We start from the raw sequence: 14,847 nt of genomic DNA on the forward strand, positions 1-14,847 counted from the left end.
AAAAAATCCACTATTTTGGCTATTTCAAGAGCCGTATCTCTGTAATTAGGGCTAAAATCTCGAGAAGAATGCCAAGTGTGCAAGGTCACATCATGATAAAGACTCATGCAAGGTTTCATGAATTTATATCAAATACTTTGTGAGCTAGGCGCTTCATTAGGTGAAAATGTGCATTTTTTACTATTTCAATAACTTTGTAATAGGGGGTGGAGTCAGATGAAAAATAGAAGGTGCACAAGTTTATACTCATACAAGTTTTCATCCATTTATATCAAATATATTTTAGGCACGTCAAAAGGTGAAAATGTGCATTTTTGACTATTTCAGGGGCCATAACTCTGTAAATAGGGGACAGAGCTAGACGAAAAATAGGAGGTGCTCAAGTTTACATCATGATAAAGACTCATGCAAGGTTTCATCAATTTATATGAAATACTTGAGCTAGTTGTGTCACAAGGTGAAAATTGGCATTTTTGACTATTTCAGGGGCCATAACTCTGAAAATAGGAGGCAGAGCCAGATGAAAAACAGGAGGTGCACAAGTTCATATCATGATTAAGACTCATGCAAGGTTTCATCAGTTTATATGATTTTTTTTTTTTAGCTAGGCATGTCACAAGGTGAAAATGTGTATTTTTAACTATCTCAGGGGCCATAACTCTGGAAATAGGGGGCAGAACCAAACGAAAAATAGGAGGTGCGCAAGTTCATATCATGATAAAGACTCATGCAAGATTTTATCAACTTATATCAAATACTAGGGGATAACAAACTTTTCAGACAGAAAAGACCAAATCTATATGCCCCCACCACTCATAGTGGGGGCACAATAAACAATCGTAAATTCATGTAATAAGAAAATATTGCTTAAAAAGAGTCATTCATTTTATTTTATATCTAGAAAATTTTATTACGACTGGTTGTAGGTGCGGATAGGAATATCTGGTTTGATACAATAATTTGAGCAGCAACTTGGCACTAAATACATAAAACAGTTATCAAGTCAGATCTTCCCATCTGTACTTACAACCAGTTAAAGAATCTTGCATTTTCTTTTTGTCAGAAATGCTTATTCCATGTTTTAAAGTATATACATTGTAATCTTAAATAGAGGAATGTAAGGAACAAGTTGATTAAATAAGAACAACTGAAGCAAAAAGTGTGTGCATTAACACGTGTGTGCCAGTCCAACTGGAAAATATGTGTAACATATGCTATATGAATATCATATAAAGGAGCTTATTAATAAACTATCAGTGAAAATATGAATAACAACAAATTAAATCTTTCCAAATAATTTAGGTATCAAAGCAAGCAGACAACAAAAAATACTTATTTTTATGAGGATATCTGAATTCCAGAGTTTCACTAAGCTAAGACCAATTACAAATATGTTTTTCTCTACCTTACACCAAAACTGACCATAAAATATACTAATAGGAAAAGGGCGAAAAAATCAACAAAAGTTCCTAAATGCCATTACCAGCCAAAATTATAACATGAAGATAAGATACAATGGAAACCACAGAGAGTGTTTTGTTATGGTAATTGTTGGTGTTTGTGACCATAGTATTGACTCCATGAAGGAACAAGAAGTACCGGAAAAGCAAGATTTCCCCAATACACACAAGCATGAACCTGTGACTGCACAAAATACATGTGTAAAAATTCAAATGAGTCAAAGAGAATACATGTATAAAGGCTATAGTGGCACGATCGAGACACTGTTAAAGTCACGCCGTTTCCACCTACCTTATCCACGCCTAATTTTGTGAACGCTGACTGGAGAGACTTGAAATTCTGTATATATTCATGTTCTAAATTTGTACCAAATTTCACTTTTTTAAGCAAAACTGATCCTGCAAAGAATGAAAGGAAGAGAAAAAGGTGTTAGCTATAAGATATTACTTCAAATATTGTGTCATTATGCATAAATGATTTTAGTAGCTGTAAAACATATTTGTAGTTAGTAGGCATGCATCATAGTTAGTCACTTTTTCAAGGAGTCTGATGGATATTTCAACGTACTGAAGCAACAAGGCTTGAAGCACATCCAAGAAAAAGAGATCAGATAGATCTGAAAAATTCTGAGGACAGCATTCTGAACTAAGATCAAATGAGTTGTATACAAGCCAACGCTTCTATATCCTACAGTCTTCTGCTTCTCAGTACTGATGAACTTCTTATCCCATCAAAATCCTTGTAGCACATAAGGGTATAATACTGCATAATTCCTATATAACAACCTTCTATATAAGTCTCTAGATAACCATAATTATTTCACTTTGTAAGCTAAAGAAGAGCTTTCACAAAAAACAGCACCCTCGACTATGTGATGCTGGATAGTGAAAGAAGGCACATCTGTGGAAGTTTGGGCTATCTGGAGTGTTTAATGACTTAATGTTGGTGACAATACTAGACAACAGTTTAAGTCTGAGTCAAATGTATTAATAAATAACACAGACAAAGTGAAAGTGTATAAAAACATTAACTCAGTATAAAAGGGAAATAATTTGTGGAATATTTCTGCAAGAGTAATGCACTGTCATATCATGTGACTGATAATGTGGATCAACTAAGTTTGAATCAAATCCATTTAGTAATAACTGAGATAGAGCAAAAGTGCATCGCAAGTTTAACATGAAATTCTAAGCATAAAGTGGGGATTATTCACAAAATATTACAGCCTGTGTCATTTGATATGGGTGATGATGTGTGGCAACCATTTTAAGTCTGAAGCAAATCTATTTAGTAACAACAGAGATATCAAAGTTAAAAGAAATGCTAAGAAAAAAAAAGCGGGCATAATTCATGAAATATTTCTGCCAGACTTATAGATGCTGTGTCATATGATGTGGGAGATGATGTGGAAAAGCTATTTTAAGACTGAATCAAATACATGAAGTATTAACAAAGACAAACTGAATATAACCTGAAATTCCAAGTAAAAATGGAACATAATGGAACATAATTCATGAAATAATGGTGCATGCCGTGGCGAGAAGGGCAGCTCTCAATATACTTCATATATACGAGCTCAAAATAATAGAAGCCCCTTCCCAAACCCTTTCCCTTCCTGCAAAAAGCTTTTTTCATAATTCTATAGGCAAAACTGCTCTGTGTTTTAGAGTTACAGCCAGAGTTGAAGTTGTATGCAAGTATAGAAGATTCTAAGTACAGGAATAATGACAGTATTACAGGATGACTAGTGGTCATGGCATATAGTTGAGACATATAGGGATACACATGACCTGTATATATATACCTATATCATATTGTCATAGTTTACACTTGTCATGCCTCACCCTCATGCTCATGGTCACTCAGTGGTTGTCATTTATAAGCTACATCCCCAGTCAGATGGGGAACAAGTACTTAGTACATCGCCTTTTTGTTTCAAATGAAGATAAAACACATACCAGACTTCAAAAATCTTTAAAAAATCCACTCTTCATGTAAATGTATATAACCAAATTACAAAACATTTGTGATTTAAAACATACAATACTGTTTTGCTACCGAAAAGCCTTTCCAGCAAGCAAGAGAACAGCCACCCACCAAAGTCTACTGACAACCACTTGAGCTCCGCAACTTTCTCTGTAAGAAAGTGACATTAGTAGCAATAACACAGGTAACATAGAAGGCTTGGACTGGTTGCTGTCTTCATGAAGGTATCTACCTTCCCCTCACCTTATCCACTGATAATTTGTTGAAGTTGGACTGCAGTAACTTGAAATTTTGGATAGACTCGTGCTCAAGTTTTGTGTTGATTTTCACTTTTTTCATAACTATGCTGCCTGGAAATTCAAAATTTTGTACTACATTTCTAAATCATACATCATGATACATATCTAAGTAAGAACATTTCATACATTTACTGACAGTGTGAGAGACATATGCAGTATGGTCAGCATCAATGTAAATGGCTCAACACTATCAATTATTATACATGTATGTACATATGAACAAGGAGCTACAATTGTTTTCTGTTCAACCTTTTGATATACTGCAAACCACCGTGTAGAAAAAAAACAAATGACCATGTCTGCCACCATAGAGTAAGGTTGCTTCTCAAAGTGGCATACACAAGGGGTATCAAATAAGCTTCAAGTGATGAACGGAAGTAACTGTTTACCATTTAACTTCCAGATTTAGGAATCAGAGTAATGTTTACCATATCTACAAATGAGAGCAACTGTTTACCAGTTAGATCCTTGAATGGCGAATGGAAACAAGAGCTGTCTCCATAGGATGGCACATGCCCCCGATGGCACTTTGAATGAATAGTTATGGCCGATGTAAGAGTTTAGGACCTTTGACCTACGGACCTGGGTCTTGCGCGCGACACGTCGTCTTACTGTGCCACACATTCATGTGTAGTTATTTTAAACTCCATGCATGAATGACAAAGATATGGACTGGACATGCCCATCATTGCACTATCATGAAATATGACCTTTAACGTCTAAGTGTGACCTTGACTTTTGAGCTACGGACCTGGGTCTTGTGCACGACACATTGTCTTACTGTGGTACACATTCATGCCCAATAATTTTAAAATCCATGCATGAATGACAAAGATATGGACTGGCCACGCCCATCAATGCACTATCATGAAATATGACCTTTAACGTCTAAGTGTGACCTTGACCTTTGAGCTACAGACCTGGGTCTTGCGTGCGACATGTCGTCTTACTGTGCCACACATTTATGCATAGTTACTTGAAAATCCATCCATGGATGACAAAGATATGGACCGGACACACCCATCAATGCACTATCATGAAAAATGACCTTTAACGTCTAAGTGTGACCTTGACCCTTGAGCTACGGACCTGGGTCTTGCGCGCAACACGTCGTCTTACTGTGGTACACATTCATGCCAAGTTATTTGAAAATCCATCCATGGATGACAAAGATATGGACCGAACACGAAAATTGCAGACAGACGGTTCAAAAACTATATGCCTCCCTTTGGGGGCATAAAAATATACCATGACGCTTCCAGAGTGAGTAATGGAACAAAATATTTACGGCTTAGCTTCAAGTGTGACAAAAACAAGCAACTGTTCACCAATTAACCTTCAGAGCTATAAAGGAGAGCTTTATGTTTATCAGTACGCTTCCAGAGTGACAAATGGGAGAAATTGTTTACCATTTAGCTTCCTAAGCACCAAATGGAAGCAATTTTCTTTCATTTAGCTTCTAGATTGATGAATGGAAGCAATTAACTGCTATTTAGCTTCAAGAGTGATGAATGGAAGCAATTAACTGCCATTTAGCTTCAAGAGTGATGAATGGAAGCAATTAACTGCCATTTAGCTTCAAGAGTGATGAATGGAAGCAATTAACTGCTATTTAGCTTCAAGAATGATGAATGGAAGCAATTAACTGCCATTTAGCTTCAAGAGTGATGAATGGAAGAAACTGTTAACTAGGGAACTTACAGAGTGACTACTGAGAGCAAGTGTTTTCTAATTACCCTCTAGAGTTATGAATAGGAGCAACTGTTTACCATTTAGCTTCCAGGCTGATGAAACCATTTAGCTTCAGGTTGATGAATGGAAGCAATTCTTTATCAGATAATTTCCAGAGTGAAAAATGGAGGGCAATTCTGTACAATTTGCTTACAGAGTGACAAATGGACGTAACTGTTTACAGAGAAATGGAAGAAAACTATTTACTATTTAGCTTCCAGAATGACAAATCGGAGCAATTGTTTACCTTTAAGTTTACATTGACAAACATGAGCAACTGTTCATAGAGAGCTTCCAGGTGATAAATGGGAGTAATTGTTTACCAGTTACCTGACAGAATGACAAATGGACGTAACTGTTTACCAGTTAGCATCTAGTGAGTCATAACAAATGGAACATATTATCTATCTATTTCACAATTTTAGGATTAATCATGGAGTGAAGCAATATATATCTTTTATAGAATGTTTAAAAACCATAATCACTTTATTAGTATGTAAGACTGCACAGAAAAGCCAAACAATTCATAATTATAAAGCAGATGGATGGAAGTAACTAGTAAGTATCTACTATCACAACAGTTAAAATGTGACAATGAAAACTTAAACTGGCAAAGAAGCAGGAAAATTCTCTCCTACTATAGTGATACCTAAGTCAATGAACAAGATCTATAATATTACTTAAACTAGTAGGTGACTAATTCTCTTGAAGCAGTGTGCCCTTGACTTTTTATGTATATGTGTGTTCTGGCTTAAGTGTCTTTCTGAATCATTTTTTAGTTATATAAAAAAAGAGACAACTTCAAAAGTGCTATCTAAATGGAATATCAAGCCTTAGACAAGTGACAGGATACCCTACCCAGTCACATTATACTTACACCAAGCTGACCAGGCAGGAATTAAGTACTTTCTTTCCTCTTTCAAGGATGACTTTTCTAGAATCTTTCATGTAATTTTTATCCCCCGCCGTATGCGGAGGGATATAGTTTTGGCATTGTCCGTTCTTCTGTCTATGGCTCTTAGTAGTTTCTATTGTTAACTATATAGGGTACTTTAAATATGGCAATTTCTGCTTCATAACTTCTGACATATTTGACCTAGAACTATGAAACTTAAAATGAATTTAGATCACCGTAATGTGGTAGTGCAAACACAATTTCGTCAGGATCTCTTTAGTAACTTCAGAGTTATTGCCCTTCGTTTAAAAATCCACATATTTGTACATAACAAACTAACCCATTGATAGAATTTTATTAAACTTCTTTCATTTTTTTCCATGAACATTTATTATCAACATGTGAAGATGAGTACCCTCACCGCCCTGGTCACACCCACTCCCCGCACACCCCACAAGATTTTTTTTTTTCATTTCTTTTTTAACCTTAAACCTTTCATGAAAATTTATCAACATGCACACTATTCTTAGCACAAACCATGTTTCTGACAGAACATTTTTGTTTAGAGTTTTGGGTGAAATTTTTGCAAATTTTCCCACATCATTTTTTTTTAGGATTTTATGCCTTTCCAAGGAGTAATCAAGGGCCAACATAAAATTCAGGGCCTTTTCAAGGTTTGTGAGTCACCACCTGCCCTCTTCTGCAGCATAAAAACAAAATTATACCTATAATCATATGAAAATTTGCAATTTCAGAATCACATTACCCTCTGAAGTTTTCAATACTTTTGAACATATATACTGTAAAATCATCTAATTTCGTAGGCATGAAATTTCGTGGTTTGTGTCAAAAGGGCAATTTCATGGGGATATGAATTCGTGGATTTCAACTTTTGAACATAAAATGAATGAGAATTTTACTTGTTCGTTGGGATTAAATTTCCTGGGTTGACTCAACCATGAAAATTAGTCCCCGATGAATATTAATGATTTCACAGTATTTTAGTTCCAGTCTATAACAAAGCAAGTGTTTTTTCTTATTACTAAAGGGTGATAGTTGACTCTCTACTGATTGGCAATGCACATGTTAGATCTTCAAAATATAACTAATTTTTGTGTAATGATTTCTACTGAAAGAATTTTCCTGCTTATCAGCAATATTTCATACAGTATCACCATATAGTTTGAAAAATATAATCCAAAGTTATTTTCAAAGAAGTACTTTCAACATTGTTAACTATTTATAACTCAAAAAGGACCTCTAGCCCAATGGTAAGAGTTGTGAAATCACATTATTTGCCCCTTTCCATGTATCCTTCTTATACAGATTTCTTACAGTGTGTGGTTTTACCCACCTGCCTTTCAACAACTTGTTCTCCACCTGTAAATGTCAACTTCCCAACACCTATCAGAGGTTAAGGACAAATGACTTCAGACATACTGTCAGACTTCTACTGTTTTCTGAGAATGTTGTGTTGCCAAAAGATTAAAACTAACAACATATGGCCATTTGTAGGTAGTCTGGCAGACAGACTGACTTCAAGTACTAAATGTGTACAAGTTGTTTTGTCTCAAATCAAATCAGGCCTCTGAGTAAAAATATTCCAGTTACAGCAAATCTGAAACAATGTACATGTAACTACAATACCAGTCCTTACCTGGAAATAACATATCCATAAACTGACAATAAGCAGCACCTGAAACAGACAAACAAATACAGACTGTGAATTATGATGATCTTTCCAAGCAGTATTGTAGAATATCTAGTACAGTCTACTCGGGTATTTTGAACCAGTTTTCATAAAAGTCAAAACTGGACTAATGCTTCAACATGTACAATCTGCCAATAAAAAACTACTATCTGAATTCTGAAATATCGCTTACTTCGCTTAATTTTTCCAAACTCCGTGATCTCGGCTATTTCGAGTAATTTCGGGTATTCCGAATCACTTTTGCCATTATTCATTTCTACCTTTAGATGTTTACCTACGGATACTAATTTTAAACTGAAATGCTCTTCGGAATGTTAGAAAAACTTCATGATCGGTGGATCACACAAAATAATTATTTTGAATTAAACAAGAGCTGTCCGTATGACAGCCAAGCTCAACTATTCCAAATATTGTCCCAGAAGCAGGAAAATATTACCCAAAATGTTAAAATATCAAAAGAGCTTTAAGTTCAAAAGGGGACATAATTTGACCAAAATGCATATCACAGTTATGGGACTTGATGCTATCAACTAGTTTTATAACCCTGAAGTTTCAATTCAATATCTGCATTAGTTTTGGAGATAGTAACTTGCATGTAAGTCTTTAACCAGAATTTTCTAAGTCCAAAAGTGGGCATAACTTGCCCAAAATACATGTCAGAGTTATAAGACTTGACCCAGTGCGGTTGGTAATTGATCTAGAAAATGAAAAAGTAAGTTCAAATCTATATGCCTTTAAGTAATAGCTGTATGTACATGCACGCAAAACTTTAACCAGGATTTTCTAAGTCCAAAAGTGGGCATAATTTGGCTAAAATGCAGATCAGAGTTATGGGACTTGATGCTATCAACTAGTTTTATAACCCCGAAGACACATGTGAAGTTTCAATTCAATATCTGCATTAGTTTTGGAGATAGTAACTTGCATGTAAAACTTTAACCAGGATTTTCTAAGTCCAAAAGGGGGCATAATTTGCTCATAATACATGTCAAGAGTTATGGAACTTGACCCTGTGAGGTTGGTAATTGACTTAGAAAAAGAAACAAGAGGGCCATGAAGGCCCTGTATCGCTCACCTGACCTATTGACCTAAAGATCATCAAGATTAACATTCTGACCAAGTTTCATTAAGATATCCAGGGTCATAAATGTGGCCTCTTGAGTGTTAACTAGCTTTTCCTTTGATTTGACCTTGTGACCTAGTTTTTGACCCCACATGACCCACATTCGAACTTGACCTAAAGATTATCAAGGTTAACATTCTGACCAAGTTTCATGAAGATACAGTCATAAATGTGGCCTCTAGAGTGTTAACAAGCTTTTCCTTTGATTTGACCTGGTGACCAAGATTTAAACTTGATGAAGATACAGTCATAAATGTGGCCTCTAGAGTGTTAACAAGCTTTTCCTTTGATTTGACCTGGTGACCCAGATTTAAACTTGACCTAAAGATCATTAAGATTAACATTCTGACCAAGTTTCATTAAGATATGGTCATAAATATGGCCTCTAAAGCGCTAACTAACTTTTCCTCTGATCTGATCTGGTGACCCAGTTTTTGACCCCACATGACCCAGATTCAAACTTGACCTAAAGATCATCAAGATTAACGTTCTAAGTTTCATGAAAATAAAGTCATAAATAAGGCCTCTAGTGTGTTAACTAGCTTTTCCTTTGATTTGACCAAGTGACCTAGTTTTTGACCCCACCTGACCCAGATTTCAAACTTGACCTAAAGATCATCAAGATAAACATTCTGACCAAGTTTCATGAAGATAAGGTCATAAAGTCTTGTGCTGCTTCCGATTTGACTGGACAGTTTGATCTGAAGATCAATCTAAAGATCTCAACTACTTCTGACCAGTTTAGAAGAACATCAAGTGGCCTCAGTGTAACAATCTTACCTTTGATTTAACCTGGATAGTTTTGACCCAATGACAATATTACTTGTCAAGATTTTATTGAGGGTAACATTCTGACCAAGTTTCATTAAGATTGGGCCAAAACTGTGACCTCTAGAGTGTTAACAAGTTTTTCCTTTGGTTTGACCTGGTGACCTTGTTTTTGAACCCAGATGGCCTTATATCCAACTCGTCCAAGATTTTATTGAGGGTAACATTCTGACCAAGTTTCATTAAGATTGGGCCAAAATTGTGACCTCTAGAGTGTTAACAAGCTTTTCCTTTAATCTGACCTGGTGACCTAGTTTTTGAAATCAGATGACCCAATATCGAACTCATCCAAGATTTTATTGAGGGTAACATTCTGACCAAGTTTCATTAAGATTGGGCCAAAATTGTGACCTCAGGAGTGTTAACAGTCAAATTGTTGACGCGGACGGACGACGACGGACACAGGGCGATCACAAAAGCTCACCTTGAGCACTTTGTGCTCAGGTGAGCTAAAAATAAGTTTCAAAGCTATATGCCTTTAAATGATAGCTGTATGTACTTGCATGCAAAACTTTAACCAAGGTGTGACGCTGATGCCGACGCCAGGGTGAGTAGAATAGCTAGAAATAAGACCATAATAAAAGCTGTATATTTATTGTTACAGTTTCAACATGGAGACAAACCACCATTCAGTGTAACACATAGTAGCATGTAAAATGGTTCAGACTTACCACTGAGATGAGTTCAAGGCATTTTTAAACGAATAGGGTAACACTAGTAAATATTTAACGGTGATGAAAAGGAAGTGAGAGATATATGTTATATATAAACAAGAGCTGTCCGTAAGACAGCGCGCTCGACTTTTCTCAGTTAAAAATTCTAAGTTAAAAAGGGACATAAGTCTGTCAAAATTCAAATCAGAATTATGGGAATTGTGTCTCCTGGTGTAGACTTTGATAGTAAATAACTATTTTGAGTTTCAAGTCAAAAGCTTTAACAGTAACAGAGATATTTGACTTTTAACAAAAAATTCTAAGTTAAAAAGGGGCATAATTCTGTCAAAATTCAAATCAGAGTTATGGATATTATTTCTCCTGGTGTAGACTTTGATGGTAAATAAGTATTTTAAGTTTCAAGTCAAAAGCTTTGATAGTAACAGAGATATTTGACTTTATCAAAAACTTCTAAGTTATCAAGGGGCATAATTCTGTCAAAATTCAAACAGAGTTATGTGGATTGTTTCTTCTGGTGTAGACTTTGATGGTAAATAAGTATTTTAAGTTTCAAGTCAATAGCTTTGATAGTAACAGAGATATTTGACTATCAATTGTTTTTTAAAAAATTCTAGTTACGGGGATTGTTTCTTCTGGTGTAGACTTTGATGGTAAATAACTATTTTAAGTTTCAAGTCAATAGCTTTGATAGTAACAGAGATATTTGACTTTATCAAAAACTTTAACCAACGCCGACGCAGACGCCGGGGCGAGTGCAATAGCTCTACTTTTTCTTCGAAAAGTCGAGCTAAAAGCTATTTGGTATAGAATAGCACAGACATAAGTACAGTGATTCAGAATACCCCATGTTTAATGACTTTTGTTTAATATAAACAACTTTTTTAGATGCAATGTTATAATATTTATATATCTATAGTGTGATAGATATAGATTGAACACCATGTCCATGTATTATTTATCTGTGTACATCACCTGACAATAAAGTAAGTCTCTTGAAGAGAGCAGCTCTATATTTTCCCGGCAAAAATAGCATCTCGAGTCAATATACAACATACATAAACTGTGTTTACCGCTTGAAAAATAGGTAAAAGATATAACCTATGGTTGTTTAATATGCACAGATGCTTAAAGATTACAAACATAACCATTTTATTAATTTTGCTGAAGCAATTGTTGTCATCAGCTGTAAAACGCTTAGAGTGACCCGCATTTTAGACTGATACGGAATACCCAAGTAGATAGTACTATAGAAGCTATTATTGTCCATTTATGTTGAGTTTTGTTTTTTTAGAAGTATTTCAGCCATGCAGTATTAGTGAATGTCTCCAGACTTCTAACACACAGCTGACAATATCCCCATTAGAAACACACCCATCTTACATCTTGGTCCAATTACTAATGAATGTATTACATTCTTAAAATCATCCAGTTAGTATCCTCCTCATCAGGTAAAAATTCACACTATAAAGTCTTGTCAAACTGATTTCATCTTAGATATAGAACATCAAGCAACAGGCTACATACCTGAACATAATTCTTCTATTTTACCATAACTAGTCTGTAAACTGTCGTTGACCCATGTGAGGATGTCATGTCGACTGAGATTGTCTTGTGTACAACTTGTACTGTACACATTCACTGCCATTGCTTCGATATTTCTGAAAGTACAAGAGAACAAATCAATTCCTTTCTGCAGAAATTTCACTTGATTTTCCATGGTAATGTTCAGGTGGAGAAAGCTGGTGAAAACACTGATGCACATCACACTATTGCTCATTACAAAGATCAATGTCTGTGCAAAATTAAACATGTACTAACGATTCACCATATAATTACAGCAAGTTAAGCTCAGATCTATGTGCTTTTGATTAAACTGTCATCTCCGTTAAATTAAAAAAGAAACTCTGTACTTTTTCTTAGTTTTTCTCATAGCTGAAGGCTTATACAACAAAATAACATCCAAACATGAAGAACTTGAACACTTAACATCAAATCTGATTTGCACAAAATGGATGCCACTGTTTGCTTTTTACACATTTTTCTATTGCTAGTAATTCTAGGCTTAATTCATACCATTTATTTATCAACAAGCTGGAACATTTGGAATTCTAAAATTACTCAGGCAATATAAGGTGCATTGCCCAGTTGCTACCTGTCTACTGAATATATCAGCAACAACTTGTCTTAAAGAACAGGACAAAATAATGTTTCTGTGATATATATTTCTGAAGATAAATCGCTAAAACCTGATCTAGCCTATTTGTTGAGATATTCACTATTCACACCAATAATGGAATGTCATACTGTATCTCTATCTATCAGACAATAGGGACTTTATCAGTACATGTCTGACAACAACATTATCTTGATTCAGATAAAATTTTGATTAAATTCAAACTCCAATACTTAAGATTAGACATATAATTCAGTAAGAGACAAGAGCTGTCTGTTTACAGCAGGCTTGACTATTCGAAGAATTGATGGAAGTATATGGTCAAAACATTACCAGAGATTTTCAGACAAAAGAACTTTTTAAGAAGAACAAGAGGGCCATGATGGCTCTATATCGCTCAACTGAGTTTAGTTGCTTGCTTAAACAAATTTCTTTGCTTAAGCTTCACTAACAAAAACTAGGCGAGTAGGTCATGGTAAAGATTAGTCAAGATAACTACTGAAATTTGTTTAAAAATTAAACTGGTGGTCGAAATTTCTTTGCTGTAGCTTCAAAAACAAGAAAGTAGGTCAGTAATTCAGGGTTAAGAATATTAAAGATGAGTATTGAAATCAGTATCAAAAGTTATAAACATGGTCCAAATTTCTACGCTGTACATTCAAAAACAAGAAAGTAGGTCAGTAGGTCATGATTAAGAAAATTCAAGATGAATATTGAAATCTGTATCAAACATTATGCTTGTGGTCCAAATTTCTTTGCCACTGCTTCAAAAACAAATAAGTCTATGTAAAACAAGGGACCACCCGGGCATGGCCTATATTGACCCCAGGGTCATGATTTGAACAATCTTGGTAGAGAACTACTAGAGCATAACACATATTAAATATCTAAGCTCTTAGGCCTTATGGTTTAAGACAAAAATGTTTTTAAAGGTTTTTCTCTTTACAAGTCTATTTAAACCATGTGCCCCCCAGGGCCGGGCCATAGTTGACCCCAGGGGGATAATCTGAATAATCTTGGTAAAGGACCACTAGATGATGCTAAATACAAAACATCAAAGCCCTAGACCCTGTGGTTTTGGACAAGAAGATTTTCAAAGTTTTTCCTTATACAAGTCTATATAAACCATGTGACCCCCATGGCGGGGCCATATATACTAGAGGGATAATTTGAATTTTGATGCCCTAGGGCCTGTGGTTTTGGACAATAAGTTTTTCAAAGTTTTTCCTATATAAGTCTATATAAACCATGTGACCCCCAGGGCAGGACCATATTTGACCCTAGGGGGATAATTTGAACAAACTTGTTAGTGGCCCATTAGATGATGCTACATACCAAATATCAAAGCCCTAGGCCTTGTGGTTTTGAACAAGAACATTTTCAAAGTTTTTCCCTATATAAGTCTTTATAAACCATGTGACCCCCGGGCGGGGCCATATTTGACTCTAGGTGGATCATTTGAACAATCTTGGTAGAGGACCACTAGATGATGCTACATGCAATGTACCTGTATTTGCTAATTTGGATAAGTCTTGCACTATATGGCAATGTGTGACCATGATGGTGAGCAAGTGTTCAAAGTTTCAAAGCCATATATCAAACAGTTTAGATGAAATATGGAATGGTATGCTAAACTTAACTAATTTCTATGTAAAAACAAGAGGGTCATGATGACCCTGAATCGCTCACCTGAGTAATATAAACCACATGTTTAAAATGACAAACTGATGCTAAAATATTAGAAAGTAGGTCAGTAGGTCACATTCATGGTCACTGAAAGAGAGTTTTAAGATTGGTGTGCAAAACAGTACATGTCATCTAAATTTCAAGACTGTATCTTAAAAAACAAGAAAGTAGGTCAGTAGGTCAAGGTCACAGTCAAGTGATCCATAATCGCTTGGGTCATCAGGTAATTATAATTAAACAGTCTAGGAAATATGACCTGATAATTTTTGAAGTATTTTTT

General features: G+C 35.3%; 1 protein-coding gene across 4 annotated transcripts in view; it reads right to left on the reverse strand.

Annotated features, from left to right (window-relative positions):
• The window catches only part of LOC123524483 (microtubule-associated protein RP/EB family member 1-like), a 51,521-nt gene that overhangs the window by 12,582 nt on the left and 24,092 nt on the right, over window positions 1-14,847 (reverse strand). For 3 of the 4 annotated variants that reach the window (XM_045302714.2, XM_045302713.2, XM_045302710.2), the window contains 3 exons: window positions 12,233-12,366; window positions 8,030-8,068; window positions 3,691-3,797 (listed from right to left, as the gene is read on the reverse strand). In XM_045302714.2, the coding sequence (XP_045158649.1) occupies window positions 3,691-3,797; window positions 8,030-8,068; window positions 12,233-12,353 (267 nt within the window). In that variant the 5' untranslated portion in view covers window positions 12,354-12,366. Of the gene's footprint in view, window positions 1-1,752; window positions 1,860-3,690; window positions 3,798-8,029; window positions 8,069-12,232; window positions 12,367-14,847 lie in introns of all 4 variants that reach the window. The other variant, XM_045302711.2, reaches the window with a different exon arrangement.

The sequence above is a fragment of the Mercenaria mercenaria genome, chromosome 3 (genome assembly GCF_021730395.1).
Source record: "Mercenaria mercenaria strain notata chromosome 3, MADL_Memer_1, whole genome shotgun sequence".
NCBI lineage: Eukaryota > Metazoa > Mollusca > Bivalvia > Venerida > Veneridae > Mercenaria > Mercenaria mercenaria.